At 37.2% G+C, this 21684-nt stretch overlaps 1 protein-coding gene across 2 annotated transcripts in view; it reads right to left on the bottom strand.

The window, feature by feature from the left end:
• LOC114053901 (tyrosine-protein kinase Lyn) overlaps positions 1-21684 on the bottom strand; it is a 146552-nt gene that overhangs the window by 9677 nt on the left and 115191 nt on the right. For both annotated transcript variants that reach the window (XM_027877022.1, XM_027877021.1), the window contains one exon: positions 753-906. In XM_027877022.1, the coding sequence (XP_027732823.1) occupies positions 753-906 (154 nt within the window). The remainder of the gene's footprint in view (positions 1-752; positions 907-21684) is intronic.

Here is a 21684-nt window from a genome sequence, read left to right as displayed (position 1 = left end):
GGAGAATGCCAGAATCCAAAGTATCACCAAAAACTACTTGTTAAAATGATAGTAATTTTGTCCTAAACCTCACCTACATCCTTCTTTTTTTTTTAAACCTATATCTTTATTGATGACAATGAATAGATAGCCCTCAAAAACAGTACTGGGCATGATGTGCAAACAAAGAATTGCTCAAGTTTTTTGTTGTCATTTTTTTAATCTGCTGGAAATCCATTTCTACTCCTTGATCTTTAATGAGTTAATATGCAATATCTGAACCAGGTTATGAAATCAGGTTAATTTGCAACATTATTCTGAATTAAGTGAGCATTATGGTGACAACTTTACATTTTCATTTCTAATATAAAAGACTGGTTTAAATTATGTTTTTGGAGATAGACTTAATGTTACTAACATTTCTTGTGTGGGTAAGAAAAGACTACTTTGCTTTCTAATTAAGCAAAAGCTTCCACATATAATGCCAAAAAAAAAAAACCCCAAATCAAATTTTATTTTGTAAAAACCATTTTTGTCAGTTTGTTTAATTAGAGTGCAAATTGTAGTTCACATTAAGTTTCTAGTTAAAATCATCCAGAGTCAATCAAGATGGCAATTAAAAAAGCAACTTAGGAATGACTTATCAGAATGGCAAATTAAATGAATGATTGTGGTACATTAATATTCTATAAACCAAGTCTTTTCTTTTCAAAGACATCAGCCACCTCATAAATAATCTATACATGACACAAACCTGGAAATCATCACCATACCTTCTCTTGCTGTATATTCATTATCTTCAATTATCCGAGCAAGGCCAAAATCAGCAATTTTGCACATCAGTGAATCTGAAACAAGAACATTAGCTGCTCTCAGGTCTCGATGGATGTAATTCTTCCTCTCAATGTATGCCATTCCTTCTGATATCTGTAATGAGAAGAAGAGCTCTCATTTTCTGTCCTTAGCCAATTATACAAGACCAGCAGGAGGAAAAACAGCCCCAGCCATTTCAATACCAGAATTTTATTATTGATAGATAAACCAATATTGCTGTTTTAAGGTCTTTTGGAAATACCATACTCTCCAACATTTTAATGAAGATAAATACTTTTCCTCTTAATGGTAATATTGCATTTTAATTGCTTCAAAGAGTTTCCAAAAACAAATGACAACCTTCAAGCTATCTCTTCAAAGACATTGATACTACTGTTCCATTTCATAAATGAGACAGCAGAGGCAGAGATGGTATGTGAATAACCAGAAGTAATAAATTAATGGACAAAGGACTAAAATAAGTCTATCTAAAGCACCATTTACTTAATACTATGGGTTTTTTAAATTAGATTAGTCAACAACACCAGCATTGTCTTTTAACAGCTTTTACAGCTCCCGTTTTGAATAGAATTTTAGTGTGACGGAGAATGGAAGCAGACTTATTACAAATTTACATGTTGACAACAACAATAATATAAAAGAACAAATTTCCAAAACCTCAGGACTGATCAAAGCAAGGAGCACTAGCAACTTCAAAAGGCATATGGTGAAACAAATCTCCCAGTTCTTGAGAGGTAATGAACATGAGAAATGCATTCTCAGACATGGTTTACACATTGATTTATTTTGCTAGGTTATATGTATTTTTTACAAGGAAGGGGTGAAAAAGGATGTTGTGGGTAGAATGTTACTGTGTGGTAAGAGATAGCTTTAAAAGAGCATCAATAAAGTATTTTTAAATCCAAAAAAGAAAACAATTAAATAGAACAATTTTCCTACTACCCTATTAAATTATATACATATATAATTTCTTTTTAAAAATGAGCATAGTTTGAAGTTTCTTACACAAACTTCTTATAGTTCTTTTTTTAAGTGTATATTGAAATGTATGTGTTGAGGATTAAGTTCCCAAAACAAAATTACAAAAAAAAGAGAAAATTTGCTACATTTCCAAAATACGATTTCCAAGAACAACACTACCAATTCAAAAGTTAAGGAAAATCCTTACTCTAAGCCTTTGAAGAATGTGTTGAACTCACCAAGAGGCAAACTATCAGATTAGTTGGCTTACCATAATTTGATTCAATAAAACACTTTTTAAGAGAGTACTACAGTATATAGTTTAGTAGTTCATGATGTTCTCTGAATTGCCTTTTTTGAGTATTAATCAGATCCATGATTTAAAAAAAATCCCAATCTACTAAATGCTAGGCACTGAGAATGCAAGTTTGAAAAGACACAATCCTTACATTCCAAGTGTGTACATGGAAAGAAGATTGATTCAATATGTATAGAAATAAATAAAATACAGGGTAAGAGAGATATCCCAAGTATTATAAGAAAAACTGAGGAGGGAGAAAGATCACTTTTAGCAAAAGAATGGGGAGTGCGGATAGAGATGGAAATGATACCTAATCTTGAAAGAAAAGTTTCAGATGATTACTTTGTCTGTAGATGCTACTTTCTGGGCTACTTCATCCTAATTAAATGTATCTAAATGTCATATCTTAATACATAATACACAAAGTAACTATTTAACTACTAACTATGTAACTTATGAGTTTATTTTTGAATAGTTCCATGGAAATTGTAGTTCCTGTCTAAATTACCTTGCATTGTACATCTAAGAACAAATGCCAAAAATGACATCATTATATAGAACCAGAGGGCTCACCTGTGCCTGGCACCTGCAGCAACTCTTAACCTAGCAGAGTTTCATGACCTCACCTCAGATCACTGACCATTTCTCATAAAGTTAAAAAGATTCCAAACAGGAGAGACTGATTTCCAAGAATCTTTCAGAAACTGTCATTTAAAAGATTTTGTACATTCACATCTATCTATCTGTCTGTCTGTCAACACTCATATATATACACACATATAGACACACATATACACTTTTAGTTCTTATAGTTTAGAGTTGCAAACTTTTTGTTCATGTGTCTGAACATATTTTGAAAATTGAATTCATTTGCTTATTTATTCATCTCAAAAGGAGGGAAATGTATGTCAACAGTTGAAATCAGGAATGTTTTAATTACTAAATTAATAAAATAACAATAGATAACACTTATATAGCACTTGAAGGTTTACAAAGTGCATTACATATACTATCTTATTATATCTCACGACAACACTTTCAGGTAGCTGCTGTTATCATCCTCATTTTACAGATGAAGAACTTGGGCCCAAAGAACTTAAATACCTTGCCCAGGATCAAACAGCTAGTAAGTATCTGAGGCAGGATTTGAACTCAGGACTTCCTGACTCCAAGTGCAGCACTCTACCAACCATGCCCCCTAACCAACTCATGAACTAGAATATTCTAATAAGTTTGAGAATAACCTCAAAAAGGGGGGGGATAAAATATCATCATATGAGTCATTTAATCTCTATATTCCTTAGGCAAAACTCTAGGACAAAAGTGATGAGTCATTGGCAGGTTGTGATTTGCTATGGAGGGACTTGTTGGGGATTTCCCCACCAATGGCCAATAAAATCTATTTCTATTACAAAACACTTTACATACATTATTTCATGTGACCCTTATGACTATTCTTGGATGTAAGCAAGGTAGGTAGTATGAATTTAATTTTGCAGAAAAAAAAACCCGACAGAGAAGTAAGTTGCAGAGTGGAGAGCTGAATCCAGGGTTTCTACCTGTGGAGTTAGATGTTCCCATTACAGCACACTACTACTCAAATGCTAGAAGTAATATTCTCTCTTTCTCCCTCTCTCTGTCTGTCTCTCTCTCCCTCCTTCCCTATCAACAAGAAGACATGGAAAAATCCCTGTATTATTGCATACCCTCCCTCAAGTACCATTTTAGAACAACTATAGTACAAGGATGCCAGACCAACGCTTTTCATTGCTTTGGTCAAGTTACCCTCAACTATTAATTGCCTTAAATCCCATTCACCAGGTAGAGATCCTAGATATGCCGAAATAAGCTGCCAGCTGTTCACACCTATAACAAGTGAATGATGATCACCCCTGTAGGGTTGGTGTTTCCTGTGTAAGAACAAAAAGAGAAAGAGCAGTTTGTTGTGAATCAATTCCACTTAAAAAACAATTATTCATGCTTCTCTGAACTTTGAATAGTCCTAAGTAGTGTTCTCAAAGAAATGTTCTCAGAAAGTATTAAAGATATTGATCTCTTTCCTCAACAGGAAGTACAACTTAACTAAGCAGAAACTTCTCTATCCAGATATGGTAAGAGAAAAAATAGGGTGGCAGCAATTAAGTGATTTAAAAAAAAATAGTTAACAGAAACAGGGAGATAAGGATAAGGAACTAATTTAGGGAGAATAATAAGGAGCTTGGTTTAACAAGGTAGTGAGGCATGTTGGAAAGAATGATGGGTAAGAGCAATAAGGAAAGCTGGGTTCTACTCCTGATTCTGTGGCTAGTTATCTATATGACTTTAGTGAAGCCACTTAAATTATTATGTATCTGGGCCTCCATTTCCCTATCTAGAAAATGAGGAAGGTGAACTAGAAAATTCTTAAAGGTCTCATCCAGCTTAAATATTTGATTTACTAGGCACTATGTGATCATTGGTGGTCTTTACTCTTTAAACTTTTAATTTAAAATTTTAATCTTTAAAAGATCTTTAATCTTTAACAGTTTAATGGAGGGGTGGGGCTGAACCTGAATTGCTAAGGGTGAAGGAATAAATGAGTAGTGAGGAAAGAGAGCTCAAGATCTTGGAGGTGAAACAAGTTCCTCTAGGATAGAAAGGGAAGGAGGAGAGAAACAGAAATTGTGAGATGAATGTGAAGATGTCCACCTTTTTAGTAAGGTGAATGAGATGGAGGTAAGGTGATGAGATGGACGACACCTGGGATGAGTTGGGACCTTGAGAGGTGTAGGAAAAGTTTTAATAGCCGCTGTGAAATGTAACAGAATCAATAATAGATGAATAAAGAGGATATGACTTTCTTTTCCTGAAGACAGCATGCCTCTGTGAGGTAGTGTGGTATAATGGTAATAGGAAGTTAGCCTGAGGGTCAGAAAGATTTGAGTTAAAGTTTCATCTCCAGCTGTGTAACTCTGGTCAAGTCTGGAAAAGTCACTTACTTTACACTGGAAAAGTGTCTTGGGTAACTAAGAGTAGAAGCAGCAGAGCAGGTGCCAATATGCATTTGTAGAGGGGGTTTCCTCAAGGGACTTAGATACATAAATAAAATCACAACTCACAACAAAAAATTTTGTTTTATGTACACATACAAAAATACTTGTGAATTTTAAATTCCATTCATATTCTTAGAGGTGCATCTGTTCTGATTCTAACTTTTGGCCAAGCTGATCAATTAGTTATTAGAGCCCATAGTAGTGGAATTCTAGTGACCAAGGGGAAGCTAGGTGGTGCATTGGATAGAGTGCCGGGCCCAGAGTCAGGCAGAATTGAGTTCAAATTCAGCCTCAGACACTTACTAGGGGTGACCCTGGGCAAGTCACTTAACCCTGTTTGCCTCAGTTCCTCACCTGCAAAACAAGGTACAGAAGGAAATGGCAACCACTCCAATATCTTTACCAAGAAAACCGCAAATGGGGTCACAAAGAATAAGACACAACTGAAATGACTGAGCAATAAAAGTGACCAGGACTGGTTAAGTGCTGATCAGTTCAAGCAACAGCTTTGGTCTTAGTGAGAACAGTTCTATTGCCAAACATATAAGGACAGATAACCTTAGAGACAAGAACTTCTTGATCTTTATTCTATATACCTTCCTCTTTCCTGTACTTCATTTTAAAATCTGTTAGTATTATAGTAATTACTTCATATCTGGTTTGCAGTTGACTTCTACCTATGGTTGATAACTTTTTTTTCCAAAAAAACATTTTAAAAGAAAGAATAAATAAAAATAAATAAATAAAAAGAAAAAAAGAAAAGAAAAAATAAAAGAAAAAGAAGAAATAGAAAAAAAAAAGAAAAAATAGCTCAGCCAGCATTTCTACAGCACGTTCAGGTTTGCAAAGCATGCAAACCTTCTGTGCATGTCATCTCATTTGATCCTCATAGCAACTCTGTCAATTCTCAAAGTAATAAGGCGATGGTGAGAGGACATCTAAGATGCTCTTACATTCAAGTTACCAAGCCCAGATAAACTCCATCCTCAAGTACTAAAAGAACTGGCAGATGTAATGATTGACCCATTTTGAATGATCTTTGAAAGATCAGTTTTTTTAAGGAATAAAATAGAGACCACAGACGTTAGGCCAGTGTTCATGACTTTGATTCCTGGCAAAATTCTAGAATGCATTAATACTAAGGTGAAGGTTAGCTACCCTGTCAAACTCAGGCCTCTCCCAGTGTAGCCTGAACCAGATTAATGTGTAGTTGGGAAATGTTTAACAAAATACATAAACACACAGTAAAACACAGATAATATTAATTAGTGTTTTTCTAAGTCAGCCTGCATGGATCAATTTCCATTTGTGTTTGATGCCACTGATGTAGAAAAGGAAGGGGCAGATTTCAAAGGGCAAGATCAAGTCATGTAAGACTAAACTAATTTCCTTTGTTGACAGAGTTACTAAGCTCTGCGATCAGTGAAGTACTGTAGATATAGTTTACTTTTGTTTGCATGTTCTCGACCCTATTTGATTTCAAATTCCTCATGGTTAGGGACTGTCTTTTGCCTCTCTTTGTATCCCCAGCCCTTATTTAGCACAGTACCTGGCATACAGCAGGCACTTAATAATTGCTTATTGACTGACTGACTTAGATTTTAGCAAAGCTTTTGACAAAACATCTCACTCAATTCTTGTGGAGTGGCTGAAGAGATGTGAGTTACAATGAAATAGATTTGGCTAGACCAAAGAGTAGGAGTCATTGACGGTCTGAAGTCAACTTGGAAGGAGTCAACTCCAGTGGAGTGCACTTTGAGATAGGTAATGTAAATTACTATCCCCATTTTACAGAGGAGAAAAATGAGGCTCAGATAGGCTGAATGACTTGTCCACAAACAGTTAACAATGTTGTACTTACATCTCCAGACTTCATTTCTATAAGACTTCATCAACTCACATTTATACAGCATTTTAAGATTTACAAAGTCATTTCCTAACAATAGCCCTATGAAGTAGGTAATACAAATATTATTAGCCCACTTTTAAGCTCCAAAAGATTAAGTGACTTACCCAGGGTCTCACAACTACTAAATCTTGGAACCTTGATGTGAATCCTGGTCTTATGTTATGAACAGCACAGTGCCTCATTAATGTATGCATCTAATGGATTGTAAGCTCCTTGAACCTTTCAATTCTGTATCATAGCATTCAGAATTCTGCTTAGCACATAAGAAATACTAATACATATTCCTAGAATTGATTAGGTTTTTAAACTGCTTTTCTCACTGTAGCATCTAGGCCTTTCTAAAATTGTTGACTTGCATCTAGGTGGTGCAGTAGACAAAGTGCCAGGGCCTGGAGTCAGGAAGACTCATCTTCCTGAGTTCAAATCTGGCCTCAGACACTTCCTAGTTGTGTGACCCTGAGCAACTCACTTAACCCTGGTTGCTTCAGTTTCCTTATCTGTAAAATGAGCTAGAGAAGGAAATGGCAAACCACTCTAGTATGTTTGCCAAGAAAACCCCAAATGGGGTCACAAAGATTTCCAAATAACTGAACAACAAGGCAACAAAAGAAAATTGAGATTTAAAAAAATTTTTTTTTTTTTTACTTTTTGGTGAGGGAATTGGGGTTAAGTGACTTGTCCAGGGTCACACAGCTAGTTAAGTGTCAACTGTCTGAGGTTGGATTTGAACTCAGGTCCTCCTGACTGCAAGGCTGGAGCTCAATTCACTGCACCACCTAGCTGCCCCGAGATTTTTTTAAAGGCAAAAAATTCAAATGACAGCAACAGCAATAAACCCAGAACAGTTAAAGGTTAAAAGATTTCAAACAAAGATCAAGTCTTGCTACCAGATGGAGATATAATCCTCTATTATCTCAAAAACAAGTTGTATTTGAAAGCTTCCTCTGCCAATAGCTTCTTCAGCTTTACTTATTTGATATCCTCTACCCCAAACTAATTTTACTTAGAATTTTAGTCAATTAACTCTGAGGTGAAAAATAATGCCAAAATAAATTGAATGATGCAAATGTTTTACTTCACTTAATTTTTTAGAAGGTTAAATTCAGGCTCAAATAAAGTCATAGCCTAGGTAAAAAGGAAAGTTTTGCTTTGATAAAAAGCCCTCACAAATTGATAACAACTATGCCGCATGACAGAAATACCATATTAGTCATATTTTTTACTTTATGTTTGATACATTTTGTATCCCACTCAATAGCCTCACAATCTTATTTTTGATTTATATCTTATAGCCTGCCACTTGAAAGGACTAGTTTTGAGCTAACTAGGAAAACTTAGTGGGACCATATAATTACTGGAAGTGACATTTGAAAAATCTAGGATTTCACCAGCACAGTAAACTTCTGGTGTAGAGAGAAGGCAGTGGAATTAGAGTAGAATTGGCATTGTCTCTACAGTCAGCTAGGTGGCCCAGTGGATAGAGCACTGGGATAGAGTTTGGAATCAGGAAGATTCATCTTCATGTGTTCAAATCCAGTCTCAGACACTTACTAGCTGTGTGACCCTGAGCAAGTCACTTACCTGAAATGATGGAACAACAACATAACTACCTAACCTCTCTATCCCTACCAACCACTTGAAAATGGAAAACTTGCAATATAAAATATCAATTCAGAATTATAACAGAGATCCTTTTGAAAAGTTCATAATAATGTAGAGGCAGCATGACCCACTGGATAGAGTGCTGGGTTTGAATTTCACAAGATCTAGATTCAAATCTCTCATCTGACTCTTGGTAGCTGATAAGTCATGGTGGAAGGAATGTTATAGGATCATAAATATAGAACTGTAAAGTCCCTCAGAGGCCATCTAGTTCAACTCCTTCATTTTATAGATGAGGAAGCCAAAGCCAAGAAAGGTTATGTGATTTGTCCCAGGTCACACAGACAGTAAACTTCTTTGGTAGAATTTGAATCTGTGTGCTCTGACTCTAGTTGTTGCTGTTGTTCAGTTGTATCTGACTCTTCATGACCTCATTTGGGGTTTTCTCAAAAAAGATTTTGGAGTGGTTTGCCATTTTCTTTTCCAACTCATTTTATAGATGAGGAAACTGAGGCAAACAGGGTAAAGTGACTTGTCCAGGGTCATACAACTAGTAAGTGTCTGAGGCTGGATTTGAACTCAGGCCTTCCTATCCTGAGGTACAGCACTCTATCCACTGGGTCACCTAGCTGCCCATAGGTAGTTATCAGGTAAGATAATAAGGATGAGCAGCTATACCCAGGAAGTTAACCAGAAAGTCTTCTTCATGAATACAGGCCAGGCAGAGTTGGCTTTGATAGTAGACTGGATGAAGTGAATTTGGAATAGAATTTTTTAAAAAAGCAAAAAAAAAAACCCCCAAAACAAAAAACAAACAAACAAACAAAAACCAAGACCTTCAGTGGAACAGAGAAAGTAAAGAGGGTTTTGCCCACTGATTCAAAGAAGAAAAATAAGATAGACTGAAGTGTTAGACTTCCTAATACTTCCTGTGGTAATGAGGCTAGTGCCCTGTCAGAGTGAAAACTACAATACTAAAAATAAAAAATAAAATCATACTGATCCTTTCATCCAAAGGGCACTGAGTACTTTGTAAAAAAGAAAAAAGAGAAAAACAACTTGCAGATATGTTTGCTAAGCTGTTAATGATTTGAGGGAGAATTACGGAGAAAGGGAAAGAATACGGGATTGAGAACAAGGAAATATGCTGGTTTTTAAAATAGGAAATAAGGTTGATTCTTTAAGTTACAGAGTGCCTTTGATTCCTGACAACAGCCTGGATCAGATTTTCAAAGGGGTAGTTTTATGAACACTTAGAAAGAAAAATAGTGTCCACTATTTAAAAGTACAGATAGGGATAGGAACCAAATCTGGGACTTGATTACTTAACTGATACAGCCAACTTCCTGAAGAGGAAGCTTCTTCTATCAGTGAAAGTTAGCTCCTTCTTGGAAACTTAGAGCCTTAAGAGATTGCCTATAGTACTGAGAGATTAAATGATTCACCTAGGTTGGAGGGAGAACTTGAACCCAGATCTTTCTGGCTCTAAGGTCAGCTCTCTATCCACTACACTCTGTTGCCATATTAGGAAGTATAGTTCATTAATAAAAATCATGTCAGACTAACCTCTTTCCTTTGGGGGTTTTATCAGGGTAAGAGTTAGTAGATAAGGACATTGCTATATACATAGCATATCCAGGTTCCAGTGAAGAATCTGACAAAATCTTTCAGTGTCCTTGTGGTCAAGATGGACACTTAAGGACTAGATGACAGGTCAGTTGGTTGGTTTTAGAACTGGAGCAAAGACCAGAGCCAAAGATCAATGTTTAATGAAATGATGTCATCCTGGAGGTAGGCTTATACTGAAAAGCCTTTGGACTTCATCCTTACTCTCACTATGGTGGACATTTTTATTAATGTCTTCGAAGATAATAGCTAGCATGCTTTTATTTCCAGATAATCTCAGCTGGGAAAGAATGGTAATACCAATTAGATAGAACTGTTATCCCAAAGAATCTTAACAGACTAAAATAATGGACAATAAATGATAAAACTGAATTCAATATTGATGGACATAAAGTTCTGTACTTGGGTTAGGAAAACACACACACACACACACACACACACACACACACACACACTTCATTAAGTACAGGGTGAATGAAGCATGGCAAGAAAGGAGTTCATAAGAAAAAGACCAGAGAATTTCTGTGGACTACCTACTCATTAAGTCAAAAGTGTGATATGGCAGCCAAAAGAACTAAGGTGATCTTAGCTATACATGAACAGAAGCAGTTTCCAGGGACTTGAGTCTTGCTGTATTATTTCCTGGTCTGACCATATCTGGAATATCATGTCCAATTTTTGGTGTCACATTTTAGGAAATGTATTGGCTAGATGGAGCAGAAACTTGTCCTAGATCACCAGCCAAATGTATACACTCAGTGAATCTTATCCTAAGCAGTATAATTGCACTATTGCTGAGTCAAGTCTCCTATATGACTATCAGGTACATGCACCATGATACTTACATTGGAAACATTTACTTATGTATATTTATATAAATGTTTCCAACGTAAGTATTAGAGTACATATTTCATTTATTCTTTAGCATATGAGCCCCTGGGGGACAGGCACAGTATTTCATTAGTGCAGCATACTAAATGTAACACAGTTTCCTGAAAGTAGCATCCATGTATACTACCGGCTAAGAATCCTGAAGGCATAAAAATTAACTGACTGTGGTTGGAAATTCTCAAGAGAGTTTCTGGGAAGAAAAACTGTAGATAAACTGTAAGATACTGCATCTTTTCATATTTAATGTGAACTGGCAATGATTCACAAAGGACTTCATATTTATTGAATAGCTACTATGAGCCTCACACTAGGTATTGCATAACATTAAAATAAATCATAAGGCATGATCCCTGCCTTCAAGCGAGGACACTACCATGCATGAAACAAAGAGGTCACAACTTAATTTATAATCAAGTACTAAATGGCATAGTACAACAGAAATTCAAGTCATCGTGGGTGAGAATCATAAGAAAAGACTTCCTGGAGTAAGATGTGGGGCTTGAGCTGGATGTCAAAGGCTGAGTCAGACTGCATGAGCAGGGGTACAGGAAATGGGGGAAGCTGAAAGGAGAGGGCAGTGGAGAATTCAGACTCTGCAGAGCAGAAGATCTGCCTTGGGAAGTAATGGAGTAATGGGAAATAAGATTAGACAGGTCATTGGGTCCATGTTATGGAGGACCTTAAAAACCATGCTGAGTATTTCATGGTTTATTGCTAGCTTCCTTTACTGAGATATGAATCTAATGCTTCACTATGACATGGAGGTGGTTCTGGCTTCCATGCTCACAGAATGCTGCGCTCACACCACTATGGTAGAAACTATGCCCAGCCCAGAAGGCTCCAAATGAAGGCTCAGCAAGACTGGTTCTGTTGTCAAAAACTCACTCTGGTCATCTAAGGATAGGAAGGCTCATCACTAGAATACTAGTCACCTGATTTCCCCCCTTACATTTAACTCATGAAACCACTTTCAAAGCATGAAAGAATTACAGTCCAACTGAGGAAAGAGTAATCACAGCAATGAAGTCACACACTGTTTAAGCTATTTATCATTTACTCAGGGATCTCTGATCCCCAGACCCTTCCTATGAGCAAAATTATAAAATTTAATTGGAAGGAATCTCAGAGATCATCTAGTCCAACTCATACATGGACCAGAAGCTGACCTTCCCTGTTGTCTAGGTCCAACAGAATGTAAACTTCTTGAGGGCAGGGCCTATGTTATAATAATATCAATAATAATAACCATTTACATAGTTTAAGGTTGGTAAAGTGCTTTTCCCTATATTATCTATTTTGATAGATTCATATCCCAGATCTACCATTGGTGCCATAGAGCTCTCAAAGGAGAGCAAGAGAGATTCAACAAGAGATTGAGAGACAGAGACAGTGAAACACACACACACACACACACACACACACAGAGCTTGAAGAAATAATGTGACACACCCATAACAACTTCCTATATCCTGAGGTCATTTTAAGAATTCGTTTTCTCTTGCCCAGACAAAAAAGCTTAACTTTACAAAATTTTTCAAATGACAGAGTTAAAATATCCTTTTGTCTCTTAATGAGGAAATCATACGTATTCCTGTTCTGCAATTATTATAACAATTTTAGTTTTATCTACCCATTTTGTATATTTCAAAGGCTGAAGTTTATTCTCCAGTCTCAGCAGGGCATTAATAAAGAGATAAAAATTATAATTTATATATTTAATGACTAAGTCCTATATTGATTGTTTGTTCCTTTCATATGTTTTAGTCAGTTTCATAGTGTTAGATTAATATAATCTATTTAATCAAGCTTCTAGAAAGTAATGACCTTGTCTTTTTAATTTTGTAGAGTATTATATATGTGGAAGCTTAATCAGTGCTTTCTGAAGCAAATTCTCAACACAATAACTTGATTCTCAAAGAACCATATTTCTTTTCACTAGTGATGGTAGTAGTAAAGATGTAATTTATACTTAAGGCATCGTAACTACTAGAAAAGAATGCTGGTTTTGGAGTCAGAAGACATGGCCTAGAATCCTGTCTCTGCTACTTACTATTGTCATCACAGGTGAGTCACAAACTCGATGGGCCTCAGTTTCCTCATCTGTAAAATGAAGGGGTGGATAAAATTTTCTCTATGGTCTCTTTCAGCTCTAAATCTATGATGCTGATTATTATATAAGAGTAATTCAAACATATTCAGAATTATGCAATTTTAGAGCTGAAAGGGACCTTGGAGATAACCCAAATCAATCCTTTCATTTTTCGTAGGTGAGGAAAGTGAGGCCTAGTGAGATAAAATGACTCACCTGAAGTCATAAACTTTGTAGTAAAGGCAGGATATAGGCCTAATGAATTTGTAATTTGACACATTGTTCTTCTCTGTGAGTCTCTATCACAAGTTCACTAGAATTTTTTAAACAGATATTCCATAGAAAAATACTGCTGTGCTACAAGAAATGATGAGCTTGATGGTCTTAGGAAAAACAAGGATAGGCTTGCATGAAATAATGAAGAGTGAAATGAGCAGAACCAAGAGAACATTGTATATAGTAACAGCAATATTATTTTTTAAGAAAAACTCTGAAAAAGAAAACATCCCGATAATAAAGGATATTCACTACAGATATTTTGTATAAAGTTACCAGATTCAGGTAAAAATAACACTTCTTGAATATTAGATGCCAATGCTTTCATAAATTGCCTTTTTTTCTTTTTAATAGGGTTGATTGGACTTTTTTGCTGAGGAAGTTTCATTTAAGGCCTTTAAATGCTTGATAATGATAGCAAGGTCTGGTGTTCTGAACAGAAGGAAAACAAGCAGCTAAAAAGAGGAAGAAACATCGAACAGTCACTGGAGCGTCACTTACCAGAAATCATTTTCTATTTTGCCTGGGAAACTGAATCACAAGAGGAGGGCCTCTCTTGGAGGACTGAGCACAGAGCTGGGGGCCATTCACTCTGGATTTTCGGTTAGGTATCCAGTCTAACAGAGGCGGAGTCCTAGCTTGAAGGCTAATTAATACTCACCTTCTTTTGTCTCCACCCCCTTTTAGGTAAATAAGGATAGCAATAACATTCCCTACACTAAGAGGCTGTGAGAATTAATTTGACTCAATGCAATAAATATTTATTAAGTGCCTAGTATGTGCCAGGTACTATGCTAAGTGCTGGCCATATAAAAAGAGATAAAATATAGCCCCTGCTCTCATGGAGTTTACAATCTAATGGGGGAGACAACACACACACAAATATATACAAAGCAAGTTATATAGAGGATAAGTAGAAATAATTAACAGAGGGAAGTCACTGAAATTAAGAAGGATCAGGAAAGGTTTCCTGTAAGACATGGGATCTTAGATGAGACTTAAAGGAAACCAAGGTGGTCAGTAATCAAAGAGGAAGAGGGAGAGTATTCTAGACATGGGGGACAGCCAGAGAAAATGTCCAGAGTCAAGAGATGGAGTGTCTTGTTCATGGAGCAAGGAGACCAGTTTTGCTGCATTGTATAGTTTATGTCAGAGATTAAGATGTAAGAAGCCTGGAAAGGTAGGCGGGGTCTAGGTTATGAAGGGATTTGAATGCCAAGCAGAGCATTTTGTATTTGTTTCTAGAAGTAATAAGAACCCATAAGAGTTTATTGAGTAGGGAGGTGGCACGATCAGACTTGTGTTCTCGGAAAATCACTTTAGTGGCTGAATGGAAGATGGATGGAATGGGGAGAGACTTAAGGCAGGCAGACCCACCAGTAGGATACTGTAGTAATAGAGGTGTGAGGTGATGCGGGCCTGCACCAGAGTGGTAGCAGTGTTGGAAGAGAGAAGGGGGCATATTTAGGAGATGTTACAAAGGTGAAATCAACAGGCCTTAGCAACAGTTTGGATAAGGAAGGTGAGAGATAGTGAGAAATCCAGGATGACTCCTAGGTGGTGAACCTGAGGGACTGGGAGGATGATGTTGCCCTCTATAGAAATAAGGAAGGTAGGGGCAGCTAGGTGGCACAGTGGACAGAGTACCGGCCCTGGAGTCAGGAGAACCTGAGTTCAAATCTGGCCTCAGACACATAATACTAGCTGTGTGATTCTGGGCAAGTCACTCAACTCCAATTGCCTCACCAAAAAAAAAAAAAAAAAAAAAAGGGGGCAGGCGGGAGAGGGGAAATTTTAAGGGGAAAGATAATGAATTCTGTTTGGGACACATTGAATTTAAGATGCCTACTGGACATCCAGTTCAAAATGTCTGGAAATCAGTTGGAGATGTAAGCTTGGAGGTCAGCAGAGAGACTTGGGCGGAAAGATAGATTTGAGAATCATCAGCAGAGATGGTAATTAAATCCATGGGAGCTGATAAGATCGTCAAGTGAAGTAGTATAGAGGGAGAAGAAAAGAGGGCCAGGACAGAACCTTGAGGGATAACTATAGTTAGAGGGAAACCTATAGAGGAGGCCGATACAGCAGAGGAGACAGAGAAAGAGCGGTCAGGTGGGTAAGAGGAAAATCAGGAGCAAGTATTATGAATATCATGGAGGAGAGAGTGAGCAACAGTGCTAAAGGCTGCAGAGAGATCAAGGAGAATGAGGATTGAGGAAAGGCCACTGGATGTGGCAACGAAGACGTCATTAGTAACTTTGGAAAGAGCAGTTTTGGTGGAATGATAAGCCACATTGTACGGGGTTAAGAAGAGTGTCAGAGGAGAGAAACTGGAGACGCCTATTGTAGATGGCAAAGGGCAGAAAAAAAAATAGAATAGTTAGCAGGGATGGAAGGATCAAATGAGGGGTTTTTCAGGATAAGTGAGACATGGACATGTTTGTAGATAGAAGAAAATGAACCAGTAGAGAGAGAGAGATTGAAAATGTGTGAGAGAGTAGGAATGACAGAGGGACTCATTGAAGACTAAAAATTAAGAGATTTCAAAATAAAGTAAAAGCAAATGCTAAAATAATGCTGACCAACAGCATAATGGTCATGAAAACATGAGAATGATCTGAATGAAAAATAATGAATTGGCGTTTACACACAGAGACACAGACACACAGACAGACACACACACACACTCCTTACTTGTAAGACAGGGACAAGGGGAGAGAATTTATTCTGGGTATATCCACAATGTGATGTAAAGATCCTATTGAGTCAAAGAAAGAAAGAAGAAAGATCATCATCCTGATTGGACGGATGCAGTATTAATGGGAGGGACAGAACCCTTAAATTTAATGTCCTAGCCCAAAAGTTGCTGTGACTGCTTAATTCCCATTTAGATAGTAACAAATGTAGGCATCATTAAAGCTATGACTAAGATCTTTAAATGTTCAAAGAATCACATCATCTTGACACCAAGATGGAAGGTTGTGGGAAGATTGTAGATTCAAGAAACTATTTAGTCTAGAAACCTGTCTTCATAAAAGAATCTAAGTCAAAGCATGTAGGTGTCTTGTGGTGCTGGTGCTAGAGTTAGGAAGTCCTGAGTTCATATCCTACCTTAGTAACTTCAGCAAGTCACTTGGCCTCTGTCTACCTGTTTCTTCATGTATAAATGGGGATTATAATAGCATCTACCTCTTAGGGGGTTGTGAGAATAAAATAAGATGTTTTCAAATTGTTTTGCAAATCTCAAAGTGCTTTATAAATGCTACTTTATTATTATTATTATTATTATTATTATTAAGTTACCCTTCAATTCTTCCCCTTAGTGCTTTGTAAACCATAAAGCACTATATAAATGTGAGGTATTACTATTCTTTATCTTCTTCATCATCATCATCATGATCAAAAGCCTTCTAAGATGGTGACGCCACAATTTTCCCTGATATCTCATTGTACTGTGTAAATCACCTGCCTGGTAAGAAGTCTTGTTTCACTGGGAAAGGACTCAGAAACAAACTCTAAAATGACTCAACTTTGTGAATACAAAGCTGGCCTTGGGGTCACAAAGACCTGGGTTCGAGTCTTGCCTGTCACACATACTGACTATGGGATTCTGAGCAAGTCCTTTAACCTTTCAGTGCTTTAGGAAACTCTCTAGGATGCAGAGAAGGTGCTGGCCTGTATTGGGAGAAAGTTTCTTTGCCACAGAGTTCTGTATACCAACTAAATCATGGGTCCACTCCCTATCCCAACCTGATTTTTAAAGCAACTGGCATTTAACCTACAGCTTTTTCATTTAATTTGTTTGAATGTACATATTGCTGTTAGTGATAACATCAGTGTTAAACCTGCAGAGAATATCTGAAGAATTAGATGTGCAAGGAGAACATGCCTCTGAATGCAAGAGAAATACTACTATAATACATCACCCAACTGCTTCAAGTGCCTTTCCTTTTTTTTTTTTTTGGTGAGGCAACCGGGGTTAAGTGACTTGTCCAGGGTCTCACAGCTAGTAAGTGTCAAGTGTCTGAGGCCAGATTTGAACTCAGGTCCTCCTGACTCTGAGGCTGGGGCTCTACCCGCTGTGCCACCTAGCTGCCCCCCAAGTGCCTTTTCTTAACGGAGTCTTCACCCACCAAAGCTATTTGATTTGCCAGGGTTTGAGGAACTCGGCTAAGCTTTTGTCAATGACCTTCATTTAACACCAATACTTTCATGAAGCTACCTACCTGCTATCTGGTGCTATGACACCACTGTGTCACAGTCCCATCTTCAGTAACCAACATTGGCACAACAGCATTTAAATTAAATCTCATTTCTTCTTGCTGACCGTACTTTTCACTACTTTTGGCAATGTCTTATCCAGGGGTGGGAAACCTGCGGCCTCAAGGCCATATGTGGCCCTTTAGGTCCTCAAGGGCAACCCTTTGACTGAGTCCAAGTTTTAAAGAACAAATCCTCTTTATAGTAAGGAGATTTGTTCTGTGAAGTCTGGATTCAACCAAAGGACCGAACTAAGTTAGATGAACAAAACCACCCCAACAGTGGAAAATGCAGAGAATATCCTGCTTTTTGGGCAGGAAGAGAGTGGAGGTGAGGGATAGGAAAGCATATTGGAGAAAGAAGCAAGAAGTCTCAGTGATTTGAAAAGGGCATTAGAGTTAACAAGGAAACTCCATAGAATGTTAAGAAGGAAAAGAAGAGAATACCAGATGGAATAAAAGAAAGCAGAAATAGGCTTAGTACTCTTAGTACTGATGGAACTTATAAACACTTAAACAAAATTTTAATTCTCAGAGATAATGCAGAAACAGCTCCATAATAGATGGCAAGAGGAAGATGCAGGGAAGGATCAGAGTGTAATCTGACCCTTAATGATAAAACAGCAAACCCAAAGATACTTTTATTGCAATTAGGGTATGCTGACACTAGGTAGCAATTAGACTTTAATTCAGGTGGTATGAACCAGTTGTGTCAAACCCAAATGGAAATGGGGGCTGCTAAATCCCTTATAAAGATTCCTGTGGGCCACAGATTGACTTAGAAAACCACATATTGGGGCAGTTAGGTGGTACAGTGAATACAGCTCTGGCCTTGGAGTCAGGAGGACCTGAGTGCAAATCCGGCTTCAGACACGTAACACTTACTAGCTGTATGACCTTGGGCAAGTCACTTAACCCCATTGCCTAGCCAAAACAAACAAACAAAAAAACCCCCAAAAAAACATATTAACATCTCTGTTCTATTGTATTTTATTTATTTTGTTAAATATTCCCCAATTAAATTATAATCTGGTTTTAGGCCATACTCAGGAGTGTGGCCCTTGGACCACATATTTGACCCCTCCGAAATTATAAAGCCCATACATCATCTTCAAGATAGGTTACAACTAACAAGTTTCCATAGCTTCTCCTGATAAATAAAAAATATTACTCAATTAAAACAACTAATCATAAACAACATAATAAACATGCATCTTGAAGATGATCATCTAGAGCCCACTTTTCAGTGAAATAAACATCTAAGTAAAAACTGGTGCTTTTGATCACCAATCCTTAAACATTATCAATTACAACCAAATCTCCCCGTGCCCTTAGCACCAGAATTTAGTTGGTATATTCTTATATAACTCACCCTGCATCCTTTCTAGAAACCAAATTTCCTAGTTCTTGCATTCTGGTCTGCTTGGAGTCAAAAGCCCTTTGTGACTTTTCTCCATTGTTTGCTATGGATACTTCAGCTACAACTTGGGGCAACTTGGATCTGGATGATACTTCGAGGTCATTTAGAAGAATCTGAAGTGAAGAACCCCTTTCAAATCATCAATGACAAATGTTCATTCACTTAGAATAAGGGAACCCATCACCATCTGAGGCAGCCTATTCTTGACAACAATAATGAGGATGATGGTAAGTCATCATTTATATGGTGCTTTAAGGCTTGCAAAGCACTTTATAAATATGATCTCATTTTATCCTCACAATAGCCCTGGGAGGTAAGTGCTGCCATTATCCCCATTTTACAGATGAGGAAATGTTAAGTGACTTGCCCAGAGTCACACAGCTGAACATCTGAGGCAGAATATAAACTCAGATTTTCCTCACTCTAAATACTACATGCTATCCACTGCCCCACTTAGCTGTCACCTCTAATTATTGGGATGTTTTTCATTACTGAGAATTGCCTTTCTGCCAGTCTTGCCCATTGTTCCCATTTCTGCCCTCTAGGACCAAGCAGCATACTTCTTTTACTTGGAAATCCTTTAGTTACTGGAAAACAGCATTTTATCCCCATTAATTATTTTTGTCCCCAGTTCCTTCACTTTGCCCTCCTAGGATATGGTCTCTAGTCTCCTCATTATTCTGATCAGCATCGTCTGAATGAGCTCCAACCTAGAAAGGCTATCCCTAAAACATGATGCCCTAAACTAAACATAATTTTCCAGATATGCTTTGACCAGGTCAGATTATAATAATCAATAAACATTTATTAAGCACTTACTATATGCCTGGCACTATGATAAGTGTTGGGAATACAAAAAAGAGGCAAAAGACTGTCCTACCCTCAAGGAATTTACAATCTAATGAAGAAGACAATATGCAAACATATACAAAGCAAGCTACATACATACCGGATACATACTAAACAATTCACAAAGGGAAGGCACTAGGATTAAGATAGGAATAATACTATTCTCTCATTCTGGAAACTCTGACACTCTTAAAGATCAGCTTTACCTCTCTAGGCCACTAAAAAAAGAGGGATATGGATGAGGTGATTTCTAAGGTCTCTTCTAACTCTACAACTTTATGATTGTATAACTGCTCTCATTCATCCCCTGCTGCTTAAATAAGCCCCCACAAGGTGTTAGTTCCCTTCTCTTTGAGAACAATGCTAAAATTTTACCTTGTCCTCATCAGATTGGCAAAAAAGATAAGGATGACAGAAGATGAAAATGATAAATATTCAAAGGGCTGTGGGAAGATGTGTAAGCTAATGTACTGCTGGTGTAGCTCAAAACTGTTCCAACTAGTCAGTAAAACAATTTGGAACTTTGCTAGAGAAGTAATTAAGCTGACATACCATTTGATTCCAATGAATATATTGGGGATATACCTAAAGAGAGTCAAAGCTAGAGGGAAAGATCCCATATACACAAAAATATTTATAGTAGCACTTTTTGTTTTACAAATAAGCAAACAAAAACTAGCAAGGAAGGTGCCCAACAGATGGGGAAATGTTGAATCAATTTCAGCTCATCAATGCAATGGAATATTGTTGCATAGTAAGAAGATGTATATGAAAAAGGATTATTTCAGTTTTTTGGCCTGTGTATCCCCAGTGCCCAGCACATAGTAGGTGCTTAGTAATTACTTGTCAATTGATTACTTGATCTGATATTGACTGAAATCTGAAGTAAGCAGACTAAGAAAACAATTTACACAGTGACCACAATAATGTAAAAGAAAACATCATTGAAAGACATCAGAACTCTAGTCTACTTAATAAGCAGTTTTGATTACAAAGGACAGCTAGTAAGGTATAGTTCATTCTTCTCAGCAGTGATAGATAGACTATGATACAGTGGAATAAGTGGTGGTGAATTTGGAATCAAGTTGATCTGAGTTCAAAACCACTTACTACCCACATGATCTTGGGAAAGTCGTTTTACCATTCTAGGTCTCAGTTTCCTCTTCTGTTAAATGAAGGAATTGTACTAGATGTCCTCTACTAGCTCTAAATCTATGATTAAATAAGGCATATTATTAAATAGTATCAAATAAGGCATAGATTGTCAGCTGTATTCAAGTTTGTACCTGACACATAGTAGAAGCCTAATAAATGCTTATTGATTGAGTGACTTGTACAAGGGAAGTTTCAAAGGCAGTGGTGGTAGAGGAGGGAGGGTTTCAGGAAGTGATAGTGATACAAAAAAGGCATCAATAAAGCATCTATTTTTAAAATGGAGAACCAGAAGGGAGAAGTACATACAGCATCTCTGTGCTGAGAACATAAAACTCCCTCAGGGCTTGGTCTCTCTAATAAGGAAATAATCCTCCTTTTCACTGAAAAAAGAACGAAAGTGCCCCATTTATTTGCAGGATAAGTGAAGCTCTACAGCAAATCTGATTAGAATTAGGAATGACCTAGTTAGTGTCATATTGGAAGGAGAAGAAAAGAAAGGAAA

Source organism: Vombatus ursinus, unplaced genomic scaffold, assembly GCF_900497805.2.
Source record: "Vombatus ursinus unplaced genomic scaffold, bare-nosed wombat genome assembly UNPS02014812.1, whole genome shotgun sequence".
Classification (NCBI taxonomy): domain Eukaryota; kingdom Metazoa; phylum Chordata; class Mammalia; order Diprotodontia; family Vombatidae; genus Vombatus; species Vombatus ursinus.
This window is presented reverse-complemented; position numbering and strand designations above follow the sequence as displayed.